This window comes from Monopterus albus, unplaced genomic scaffold (assembly GCF_001952655.1).
Source record: "Monopterus albus unplaced genomic scaffold, M_albus_1.0 scaffold65.1, whole genome shotgun sequence".
Classification (NCBI taxonomy): domain Eukaryota; kingdom Metazoa; phylum Chordata; class Actinopteri; order Synbranchiformes; family Synbranchidae; genus Monopterus; species Monopterus albus.
In genome coordinates, this window is record NW_018127945.1 from 3,899,752 (window position 1) to 3,912,871 (window position 13,120).

Below are 13,120 nucleotides of genomic sequence, written 5' to 3' on the forward strand. Positions count from 1 at the left end.
CTGAACTTCCTTCTCCAGTTCCTCCCCCTCCTACCCCGCACTCGTAAGGTCGGTGCACATGATTACCAGCATGATCACTTCAGCCACCTCAGAAGCACCCTGCACCACTACTTCACTGACTGTGGGACCCTGTGCAGTTCATCTTCTAAAGTCCTTACGTTCACATTGCAGCTTTATGCAATGTGAAAGCTGTTGACTGGATTCATGATGCTGCACTTGCTTGGGGTAGGGGAGGGGGTGGGGGGGGGATTTCAGGGGTGTAATTCGAACCTCTGCAGGTGTGATGCCCCCAAGCTTCTCACTCACAGGCAATAACAATGTGCATGAATAACTTTTTCCGCACAAGATACAAAATACCAGAGCTCTGGCAACCACATTTTCATGACCACAAGAGCAACTTTCACTCTTCTTTTGTCTCTCTTCCCTCAATGTGTCATTTCAGGTACATGCATTTGCTTTTTCTTCCCCACTTTCTATAACTGGAAATTAAATTCTGTCTGTGTGTTCTACCTGGTGTGTATGTGAGGAACTTGTAGGCCATGTGAGCCAGTGGCAGGATGGGGATCATACAGTTGTCACCATTGGTTTCAATGAAGTCGTGGCGAGTGATGGCGGTTGGATCGATGTGGTGTTCCCTGAATGGTCGAATAAATGCCTGTTGAGAGAGACAGACAGAAAGAAAAATTAGACTATAGCATTTACGAAATAATAATTTCCTTAAATCCCTTTAGCCTGTAAAGCTTACCACAGTCCAATGTAGCAGGGATGTTACGTAAACATTTCTTCCTTGTTACAAGCTTTAAATTGACAGGAGACACTCTCATTAACCAATCATAAGCTTATTTTTGTGCAGTTTGTCATTTTAAATAGACACATTCAAATGGACCACAATGAAACATTGGTGCTGTTGTTGATAAAAGAGAAGACCATGTGCTTCAGTTCCCCCAATGGTCATCCATACACAGACTGTAAACCACACTGAAAATGCTTTTCTAAGTGCATCCATCTCCTCAAGCATGGAATAACTGGGTGTTTCCCCTCAGCACAATCAGCAGCACCGCTCCTGAAATTTCATATGGTTCAGTAATATTCACAATGACATGTAATCACTGCAACTGGTGCTTCCTACACTGCAGGGAGCTATCTGGGGCTAGTATGAAACAAAGGGAGCCCGGCGACACAAACAAATACACACACACAGAGAAGGCTGCATTTAGGAGCATAGGACATTTTTGACCTCTATGTGCAGGAGCTGGATACTGTCGACCTACCTATCTCACCTAACACACTCTTTTACTTAGCAAACCTCTTGACAAAGGCAGCAGCAATAAAACATAGCAGAACTGACTTAAACAAAGTCAACAGTTCCAAATGTTCACAGCAAAGTGATTGCTAAAGTCAAATGGTTACTAGTTAATCCTGTGGGCAGTTACACCATTGTGCAGCCTGTTCTGTATACTACCTGCACACTTTGCATTAATTATTCAAGGTTGTTGTCCAGTTAAACAAATGACAGTGTAACCAATAACTAATACTTCAAAATCAAACGATGGACCTTTGTGAGGTTGGCATCCCATGGTATGAATAAATCCATTTCAAATCATCTCCAGTCCCTGCAGATTAAAAAATATGTGCTTGATTACATACAGTACATATGCTGGTTCTTACAGGTTGTCTAGCTAAGTACTCAAGTGTGTTTCCTTAGTAGACAGGCTGACAGGCAGTGCAGGTGATAAAGAAGAGAGAGAGAGCAGCCACGAGGGCAGGAGAAAGAGGAAACAAATGCAGCAGTAGGTCAGGAGACAGGAGGCATTTGTGGATGCTCATGCAACAGCATCGCTGCTGAAAAAATCCTAGGGAAACACTGCAGGCTCTATAATTACTATAATCTCGCTTAATCAGTTCTGACACAGTCGTGATAGAAGAGAAATGGTTTATTAGGTTGAAATTAGAAATTCTCTTCAAACACTGCAAAATTACACTTTAAGAACGTAATAACATAAATGAAGGGAACACAGCTAATTCTTGGCAGTTTCCAGTTTTTTGTTCTCTCTGTTAAACACACACGTTCGGTTTCTGCTAAATGAAGCTGATGTGACAAATAACAAAAACAAGCTAAAAGACAAGATTTTCTTTTTAATTCACATGCACTTTAAACACAAACAGGCACTGGAAAGCATTGTTTACAGTCTTTACACAAATGCAGATCAAACGTGCACACCCACACACACACACACAAAACTCAGCAGTGCCTAGGATCCTGTGCTACCCCAAAGCTCATAGCCAGCATTCTAATAAACCACAGAACAGCAGTCGAGCTGTGCAAACACACTCATACACATAAATGACCGATGGACACCCTCAAAAAACTCAAAAATATGAACTTCAAACACACACACACACACACACACACGGTTGCAAACCCCACCTGCATGTGCTGAAGCAGACACCTGTCTGTGAGAGCATGGGCGTCTCAAATGAAAGACTGAATCTGAATCTCAGAGGCACAAACGGGGACAAAAAGAACACCATCCCCCCCCCCACACACACACACACACACACAGGATAAAGGTAATTTATTTCCCTCTGTGGAAAAAGCAAAAAAGGTTTGCATCTGTATTACCATAGTGTATGTGTGTGTAGCCATGGAAGCATCAGCATGAAAACTCATTATTGTCGTGTTATAGCCAGGCAAACTAATCAGACAACCGACAAGCGAACGTCGTTAGGTGCCACTGCAAACACAAACTATCTGTTGATATCGTCACAATTATGTACCCATGTCCATTCCCGTCTGCCCCCCCACCCCCTCACTGCAGCCCTCAGCCAGATGAAAGGCTGGCTAAGCTGCGGAGGTCTTGCCGAGTGGGGCGGCATCGGTGCTCCCAGTTAACGGCGGGCCACCGAGAGCAGCATGTCCTCTAATCCCATACCGTTTAACGGCCTGCCTCGCACGACATCCGTTAATCACTAGCTCAAATCGCCCATCGCCCCAGCAAGCAGTGATGTCCCACTGGTTGGACGGACACGCCCCCCCACCTTTGTTCTCCCGACCTTTTTACTGTGTTTTCATCTTTTTGCTAGTTTCTCTCTTTTTTGGCCCAGTCTTTCCATCTGTACTCTCTTCTTACTACTCACCACTTTGCTTTTCTCCTCTGGCCTTTAAATAGGAACAGACTTATGCCATTCAATTACCTCTCCTTCCATCTTCTACTCAGCCTCATTAGTGTGCTGCCTTGAAAGAGACATATTTGTTATAGATGTAACAAAGAAGAAGTGGGAAATTGACATAGGGAGAAAGTACTGATGCCTTTAAAAAGACAACTGCAGAAGAACAACATAGAGAGGAGAGATCTTCAAACATGTATCCCCAACTGTAAGTGCATGTACCAAATTTCCATGTGAACTGAGCATCATTGGGATCTAATGAGTGTGAATTTGTCCTCAAAGTGGTGCCATTAGAGGAATGCCAAATCCTTGTTGAGTCAATTAAAGCTCAATGACATGATGATGACAAAAAACAGCACGACCCAAAGCCTCGCTAAGGAACAGTTCTAAAGACTACTGGGAAAAAGCAGTGCACTTTTTACGAGAGTGTTGCAGTTTCTGTACTGGGGAGTGAAAAGGCTTTTATGGATTCAAATCAAAGACGACTGTTGTTACACGATTTCTACTGAAGAGCAATAGCAGTATGCAGAGTGGGGAATGCTTTATACATCTATTGAGCTACAGCAACATCATCTTGCAATTAAAGGATGTGTGATGGTGACAAAAAGGCATTTTCTTCTTTTGATTTACTGATTTTTGTCATTTTATAAATATGATTATGTTAAGGAAAACTGAATAATAGAAAAAAAATGTAGTTTCAGAAGAGATAGACACCAGTTACTTTGAGTTTTCAGTAAATTGTTGTGCAAATTTCAGCTAAAGAAATATTTGAATTACTAATAAACTACATTCAGAAGACATGAGAAGATAATTCACTGACCACCATGAAATCTGTTACATCATGACATTTCTTTGTTTCTTCCCAATTATGTTTCTATTTTAAATAGTTTTTTGTTTTTTTTAATACGTTGCTGTCATGCTATGGCAATAGAATCACAGGAGACAAGCATCCCCATCTAGAATCAAACCAGAGACACTGATGTACAGTTGGATCCATAAGTATTTGGACAGTGATACAATTTTTGTAGATTGGCTTCTATTCATCACCACAGTGACTTTGAAATGAAGCAGTCGATATGTTACTGAAGTGTAGACTGTCTGCTTTAATTCATGGGGTTTAACAAAATTCTTGCCTTAACCATTTAGGAATTATAGCCATTGTTATGTTATAGTTATGGACCTGACTGTATGTACTGCTCTGACACCAGTGGTCCAGGAGACCATTATTGACCATACTGGGAAAGTGACATTGACAGAAAATGCCATTTCCACACACAGCTGTTTCTGCTCCATGGCCTTCACTCTTGGAACTATTATTTATGACACTAAGACAGTAGATTGTTAGGTATCCCCTTAAGGTGAAGGTGTGGAGGCCAGGAGTTCATATGTGCAGTCAACATGTGTTGTGCTGTGTACATACAGGCTTCTATATAGTGTCTATCGTACAATCCGAGCAGCATCTTTAAAGAGATCTTAACAAATAAAGACATCAGGAAACAGTGAACAAAGACATGCACACGTGCACACAGAACATACACAGACAAACAGCCAAAAGCACGAAAAATGACAGAACAAACAAATAACAGAGCAATGCTGGCTTCAATGTTTTGTGTAGCTTTTTATGCAACCACTATTAGTCTCAGGTGTTCTCCATCACACATGCCTTTGATATTCAAACAATCTTTACTGGGTGCACAGGTGGGTGCTTTATTCTCAGTCTCAAAAACACACACAGACATAATAACACAATCGGGGTGTATGGTTTTTCTGTCTCCCTCTGCACACACACACACACACACACACACACACACCCACAGTTTGCCAGTAGCCTACTGTCATCCTTCCATTCTCCACAAATGCCCATGCTTCTCTTACAGTTAAAGTCTTTATTAGAAATCTCCTACAGTGTCTTACACACGATGCAAATCTGCAACTGCTGCTGTGCCTTTGGTCCCAGTAACTACACCAAACCCCAATAAATGTCACGTCATAAATAAACATCAGACCACATAATACTTTCAGCAAACACAAAAAGTAACACAGGGCTTCAAAAAGTATTGTTTGGAGTCAACAGGACAGTACAAGTACAGACGTGCTGTTATCTAAGTACTACAATGAATACAAAACAATTCCTCATGAACAAAAATACATTAGGTGCAGAGTCTCACACACAGAGCGATGTGATAGAATGATAGGACAACAGCCTGAGAGAAAATATTACATTAACGCCTAATCAACACCAAATTGAAATAGAATTAAATACTCCATTAAAATTCATCATCCTGAACAGGCTGTCAATCACATGCGATCTGGAGCCACTTAGTGTCTGACTGCACTGCAATGGGACATACCAAAACCTCAAGACCACCACTCCCCTGTGCAGAAATATTACCTCAAAAAAGCATGTAAATGTGCACGCTGAATGCGGTTACTGTTAAAACAGTTTTATTGTGTTATACTGGTGCAATTTATCAACCGCTTTTAATTTAATTCAGTCAACACTTTTTTTAGAGGCCAATAAATTTAAAAGTAGTGCATTTAACTAAATCTGAGGCAGTCCTGCTGCTATGCAATATAGTTACACTTTTTATGGTGATGCCTACTGAAATTGCCTACTCCTTTCAATTCCTCAAGTTCCTACTGGATTACAGCTTGTCACTAAATGTTCATGCTGACAATGAAAGAGAAAGAGACCAAAACTGGACTTTCAGCAGAATCAATGTCTGTGTTAAGCACATTTTCCCCGTATTACACTGAAGCATTTCAGCTGCATTTTTCAGTCATCTGTCTTACACCTGAAGATTCAATTTAAATCAGTTAAAGTGTCTACGCAGACGGTGTAATGGCTCACATTTAGCACATGCCGTAAACATGACCTAAAGTGTATTTTTATACTCTTAAGATAAGAAAATAAAAGCAAACATTCAACACAATAAACCACTATTAACAGTATAAAAAGCATATTTTTATACTAGCTAGCTACTAGAGCTAATTTCCTGCTGTTCATTTGTGTAACTAGAGTGTAAAACGTGTGACCTAAACTCTATGGACTACTGTGCATGAACACCTCCTGTGTACATACATGGAGCACCGGAGCTGATGTGAAAGAACTAGCAACGGCAAAAGCTGACTGCTTTGCCTCACACTGGCTTTGTCTGGGCCAGTCAGGTTGAAAAAGTGATACTTGAACACACCACACAGATGACAACCAGCAGCTGACTAGCATGTAGTTCTGTGCCTGTATGACAGAAATAACCCCCCTACCAGCAGGTGGCAGTATTTGTATTTGCCATTCAGAAAGGGAAAAAAGGAGAGCTAGAATGCAAAAGTATAAGCTATAAACAAAACTCTCATTCAAAACAGCTGCTGTTTTTAGCTGCTCCTCATTGAGAATATGTCTGATAAGAAGCTGCAAGCGACATTGCCGTTCTCTGCCCTCGGTCTTTTGGTTCGGGAACAAGAAAGGAGGTTGTGGAGGTGAAAATCAAGAAGAAAGGCACTAAACGGGTGAAATGCTGATTACTACAGCGACAGACTGAAGGGGTTTTCCTGAACCGTTCTCTTTTTGTGCACCGACTGACTGAGCTGAACAGGCAATAAGAGTGGTCTCTTGCCAACGAGGCCCAATGGGCAGACACCAATTCAACATGTTCAACAGGCCAAAAACCCACCGACGGGCACCAACCAGTGCCAACGGTGCGGGACACACTGGGAGGACAAACCCTGAGAGACCATCACTGACAGACTCTGCCCTTAGACACAGTGTTACTTTCATCATCTGTGTCTGGTTTCAGACTGCACTACTCAGGACTGGGTTGCACCAGGTATTCATAGATCCATTATTTTAGAAAGCTTCTAGAAACTACTAACTAGCATGAAACTAGTAATTTATTAAACAAAGTTGCACTATTAAAAGCCAAAAAAGTCTTTAGTAAACTATAAATGGCTGCTATAAAATATCTGCAGTGTGACCACTCAAAAGCATAAAGCAGATAAATATCAATATGCAACACTTTATTTCTATAAATCTCTGCAAGTATTTACATTTTCAAATGATCACTTCTACAACATTCCTAGGAAATCACAATTTTTAACAAACCATGCACTACGTTGCACAATGTTTGTACAAATTATCAATTATGTAACATACAAAGAACAACTTTCAGATTTTGAAATAATTTTTATCACATTTTGAACTTATCACCAAATCTGCAGCAGTTTTGACAAAATTATCATATGTTACATTTTACAAACACATTTGTCGCAATATTTCAATATTTGAGTTCAACTTTGCCATGGCACTGCCATGTTGCCACTGAGAACATCTGTTATCTGTTTCTTTGTCTGTTAGTGGGAAGCCTGGCATTGCATGCTGTTCACCAGTGTATTGTAATCTGGGGTGTAACTTGACACTGCAACTCTGAGTGAGTCTTGCAGATGTGCATCAGTGAGGCATGTTCTGTGTTCATTCTTGATGAAGTTCATGTCAGAAAAGGCTGATTCACAAAGATAGGTTGAACCAAACAGGCTGGCAACCTTCATAGCTGCTGTGCATACACCACTGTATTTTCCATGTCAACAAGGCACTAAAGGCTTGGTACAGCCTGATAGGCTTTGAGGTGGAGGTCATTTTGCAATGTTACAATTTCAATCTCCACCTGTCCAGCATCCATGCTGAACGTTGCACTTAGTTGCTCAGCAATGCATGTTGTGTCCACGTTCATGAAAGGATTGGAAATGAACGACACACATGGCTGAAGCTGATCAAGGTCACAAAACCCGTTCTCAAACTCTTGCTGTCTCAAGTCTGTTTATGACTTGAGAGTACTTTTCTGCAACTTTGTCAAAAGTCTCAGACGGAGAGGCATTGTCTCTCAGCACCATCTGAATAGGGGGGAAGTGCAGCACCTTTTTTCTCTGTAAATGCACAGAGAAAATGTTCATCTGGGCTTTAAATGCATTTAAAGCACTTATCATGTCAGCAACAGTCTTACCTTTGCCTTGCAGCTCACAGTTCAAATGGTTCAGTTTCCCAGTAATGTCTGTTAAAAATGCAAGGTCAAGTGTCCACTCATTGTCCTCCAGCAGCGAGGTGTCTTCGCCTTTGGATTGCATGAACTCTTTGATTTCACCCAAAAGTGACAAAAAAAACGAACAAAATTTGTCCCCTGCTGAGCCATTGGATTTCTGTGTGTAGTAGCAGGTCACTATATTCACCTGGCAGCTTCTCCAATAGCACCTTGAATGTTCTGTGCTGTTTAGCTCTGGAGCGGATGCTGTTTATGATCTTCACAACGGGAGTCATCATGTGCCCAAAGCCGATCACCTTTGCATATAACACCTGCTAGTGAATGATGCAGTGGTAATGCATAATGTTTGGGAACTCTGTATCACCTTTACAGTGAGCGATGAATCCTGTATGTCAGTCGATCATAGCATGAGCCCCGTCTGTAGTCACTGATACCAGCTTTTCCAACAGTAACTTTTCGCCGCGAAAACTCCTTCACCACATTATAGATGTCAAGTCCCCTTATAGTTGTCTTTAGGGGCAGTAGTGTCAGAAGTTCTTCTTTTGTGGAGAAATCATCAAACACCATCCGGATAAAGACCATCAGTGGCGCTGTACTGCTGCTGTCCACAGACTCGTCACAATGGATGCTAAACCACCTGCACTTCACCAGATCCCGGTCCAGCTGATCAGCCAAGTTCCCGAACATAGCCAACACTCTTCTAACCATTGTAGTTGCCCCCAGTTGGACATTGGAGAGAGTGGAGATTACATTGGTTCCATATTTCTCGTCTTTAAGCACAGTTTTTGGAATTGCTTCTTTGAAAACCTCCCCATCTGAAAAAGCCTTCTTTTTCTTAATCAAGAAATGTGTAGATCTAAACGAGGCTTCGGTTTCTTTTTTGGGAGCTTTTCACCGGTCCCGTGAATAAAAACTGCTGTTTGCACAAAACTACCTTTAACTCACAGGCTTTTTCTGTTCGTAGTGTGCTGCCCGTTGGGTAGTGAGCATGGTAGCTTGTGTGACATGTTCTGAAATATCTCTCCACACTGCTCTGCCACTGTCACCCCCCCGCAAATGAGACACACACAGGAATCTTTCACAGTGATGAAAAAGAACTCTTCCTCCCATTCCTTGTGAAAATGATGTTTTCTTTCTTTTTTCTGCCATGACTCATGTGGTACTTGCGGGCGACCTGGTGCCTGCGGACACCATGTTGGTGACCCCTGATCTATATGAACCGGAAGTTGCTGTAGCATCACGAGCTAAAGCATAACCTAAAAAATGTGTTTTAGAAAACAAAAAATATTAAATTTACCTGCAAATCCTCTGTAAAAATAAATATGTGTTTCACTGTCAGTGATATTCATGCAGTTTACAAACAACTAGAAATATTATGCTAATGTAGCTGATATTATTTAGTAATTTATTTTAAGTTAAAGTTATTTGCATTATGTTTTGTGATTTTGAGTTATGTTATGGCATTTTTGTAAATTGTTGCTTCTTTTAAATTTGTATGATCACTAAACAGCATTTTCTTTGAAGTGTTGGTCAGATGTGTTAACTATATTTTATATTTCTTCTTTTACTCTTCAGCCTATTCGGATATTTGCAAGCTAACATTAGCTCGCCCAGATAGTTAACAATGCAGAAATTATACCTAGCAGTTATTGGGTGTAAAATCAAGCAAAAACTAATCAAGGTGTAACAACTAGTTTGTGTGGTGTAAACTGTTTTAAATTAGCAATGTGTAAACAATTACATTTGAAATTTTTACTAAGTAAAGAATTACTTTTGAAGTTGGAAATGAGGCACCTGGCTCCCTGCAGCTGTCTCTAACAAGGGTTAATGGGTAACAGTAACATGTCATGTGGGCAAATCCATTTCCTTGGAATGGATTATAAACAAACAAATAAATAAATAAATCTGAAATCACAGGCACGAGTCCCTTTAAACAAATTTAAATACTACTAATTTATGTACACACAAATATCTAGTACAACTGTTTTACCCTAATATATCAACTAACATCTTGCTGCTGTTTTATGATAATGACATAATGCAATACTTTTCTATCTGAACACCAGGACACATTTCAGGACACATTTAACTTTCATAATAAACATTTGTATAAACTATAGTAATATGGCATTAATGCAAAAAAGCACATACATAATTAAATAGTGAATAATGCGACTAACCTATGGTTCAGCATAATGATAAATATCATTATAATTAGGATGCTTCAGGTCTCAAAACACATCTATTAATTATCAATGCATACTTCATAAGTAAAAGAAATACACACACACAAAGCACTCTTATCCCATTAATCAAAACAAAGTTCACATGAACCAATCTGCAGGCTGCACCTGATCACATTTATTTTAATTGGCTAAAATGAGAATAACCTTTACTCTAATTGGCTGTGAGAAATGTGCCACAATGTGTGTGTGAATTAATGTAGGTAATATGTTTAAATGCAAGGAGTAAGTGTATGTGCATCCATCTTTATACCTGCCCACAGTCATACTGTATGTGCATACATGTCCTCTGGCACTGTATGGTGACAGCTTGTGTGTGTGTGTGTGTGTGTGTGTGTGTGTTCTGGTACTTGCTATATAATGAGGACCAAGAAAGTTTTTTTATGCTACAGAGTGAGGACATTTTTGGAAAGTGGGGACATTTTGGCCGGTCCTCACTTTCTGAAATATCTTTTTGAGGGTTAAGTCTTGGTTTTAGGGTTCAGGTTAGGGTCAGGGTTTGGCATTTAGTTCTGATAGTTAAGGTTACGCTAAGGGGCTCGGGAACGCATTATGTCAACAAGTGTCCTCACAAAGATAGAAGTCCATGTATGTGTGAGTGTGTGTAATGTGTACTGGGAGTCATATACATTACTGTCTACTGGGAGATCCTTCTTTGAGAGAGTAGCATTTAGTTTCCAGGTCATTATTGCAATCTCAGGGCTCAAGAGAATAAGGTGCCACCACCATGTTGCCATGGTGATGCAGCCTCGGGAGAGAGGGGACACTGGTACAATACAGTGTCATCTGGTCTATAAATCACTTGGTCACTCTATACTATATTAGATTCTTATATATTCTTTAATGGCCTTGATGTAGGTTGACTAAAAGCTTTTATTTTAACAAAACCTCCAACAGCACAGAATCTCATTTTCAGTCAGACACTGTCACTGGTTGTATAAACAGTAAAGCACATAAGAAATTGCTGTCTAGTGCTGGATAAAAATACAAATTTTTCATTATATTTTTAATTCTTATTTGAATGATCTAATATCAAGTCTTGAAATCCTGAGATCAGTCTTTGCATTTCTTTTTCTCAGTAAACGTACATCTGTGCAAAATGTTATGTGTATACAGAGGTTACTTGTTATGGCTCAGTTCTACCTGCAAAGTGTGTAAAATGTCTTCTTTATTTAAAATGAGTTGTTATAATGCATACAAAAGCTCTCTGATGCACTGCTCATACAACCTAGTTAGTGCAGATTTTGTTGCACGTGTGATTAACGAGTAATCCTTAGGGATAATGGATTAACTACAGCAGGTTACAACAGAACATTTAACTAATATTATACTGAAGGAGACAGCGTTGCTCAGTTGTTTATAGGCTGGTATAAAGTACATGTTGCAGAATACTTTAACATTGTGGAAAATATGCTTATTTGCGTTTTTGCTGAGAGGTATGGTGCATCTGCAGCTACTGAGAGCAGCTGCTCAGCTGAGTTAGCATAAAGGCTAAAAACAGGGGAAAGCAACTAGACCGACAGTGTCCAAACATAACACAATCTGCCAGCCAGCACCTCTAAGACTCACTAATATATCTTGTTTCTTCTGCACAAAGTCAGCAGTGTCAAGTCAAATTTCAGTAACTTGGCTTTTCTTAATTTTAGTCCACAAAAACGGAGAACATTTTATTCTAGTTGTTGTTATGAAAACATGCAAACTCCACACACAGAAAGACCCCAGTCGGCTGGTTCAACCTGGAACCTTCTCTCTGTCAGGTGCCGCTCCCTTTCCCTTCATATGTTGCTTTAATCTCTTATTTCTGCATCATTTTCATTTCATTGTCAGTTGTTTTGCTAACACTTCACTAAGAAGCACCTGTGGTGAAACGGTTTCCTGTTTTGTGTGGCAATTACTAAATTCATTTGTATTTCTATCTTGATCCAAGGAACTGAAATAGAAATTTGTAAACACAATTAAAAGCTGAATGGCTAAAGCCCAAAAAGGAAGACAGAAAGGGATATGATTCCCTCTGCAGACAACAAAGGGTAAAATGCCAAAAGTCTTAAAAAAATATAAACAAAAACAGGCTGGCAGTCGCATCAACACAACAGAGATTGTTACACTGGCCCAAACATTTGAGCCTCATTTCTGTAGTATCATCCATGAGTAGTGCTGGGTATCGAACTTCAGTACTTTTATAGCATTGATTAATTTACTTCAATACCATGGGGAATTGAAAAATGTGTTTATTTTATTTTTATTTATTGATTATTTAATTTACACACCTAATATTCTGACCCTCTCACGTATGTAGCTGGGGAGAACAAAAATATAAAGACACCTCTGAACATAATGTAGTTCAGTACAACACCACCTTTAACTATGACCTCAATAATAAACATAGAATTGAATTTATACATTTATGACAATTTCATCAAAAACAAACATTATGAGCTTCATAAACACTGATGTTAAGGCGGAAGTGTTGCACTGAAATGCATAGAAATGTACAGGTGTGCCTAATAAAGTGGCAGTTAAGTGTGTGTGTGTGTGTGTGTATAAATATATATACATACACTATATACACAAGTATTTGCTCGCCTGACTCCACATGCACATGAACTTGAGTAACAACCGATTCTTAATCCATAGGGTTTAATATGATGTTGGCCCACCCTTTGCAGCTATAACAGCTTC

General features: G+C 39.8%; 1 protein-coding gene across 1 annotated transcript in view; it reads right to left on the reverse strand.

The window, feature by feature from the left end:
• Window positions 1-13,120, reverse strand: part of LOC109962562 (transmembrane protein 189) — a 51,103-nt gene that overhangs the window by 13,523 nt on the left and 24,460 nt on the right. The window contains exon 4 of the mRNA XM_020604396.1: window positions 511-655. Within this exon, the coding sequence (XP_020460052.1) occupies window positions 511-655 (145 nt within the window). The remainder of the gene's footprint in view (window positions 1-510; window positions 656-13,120) is intronic.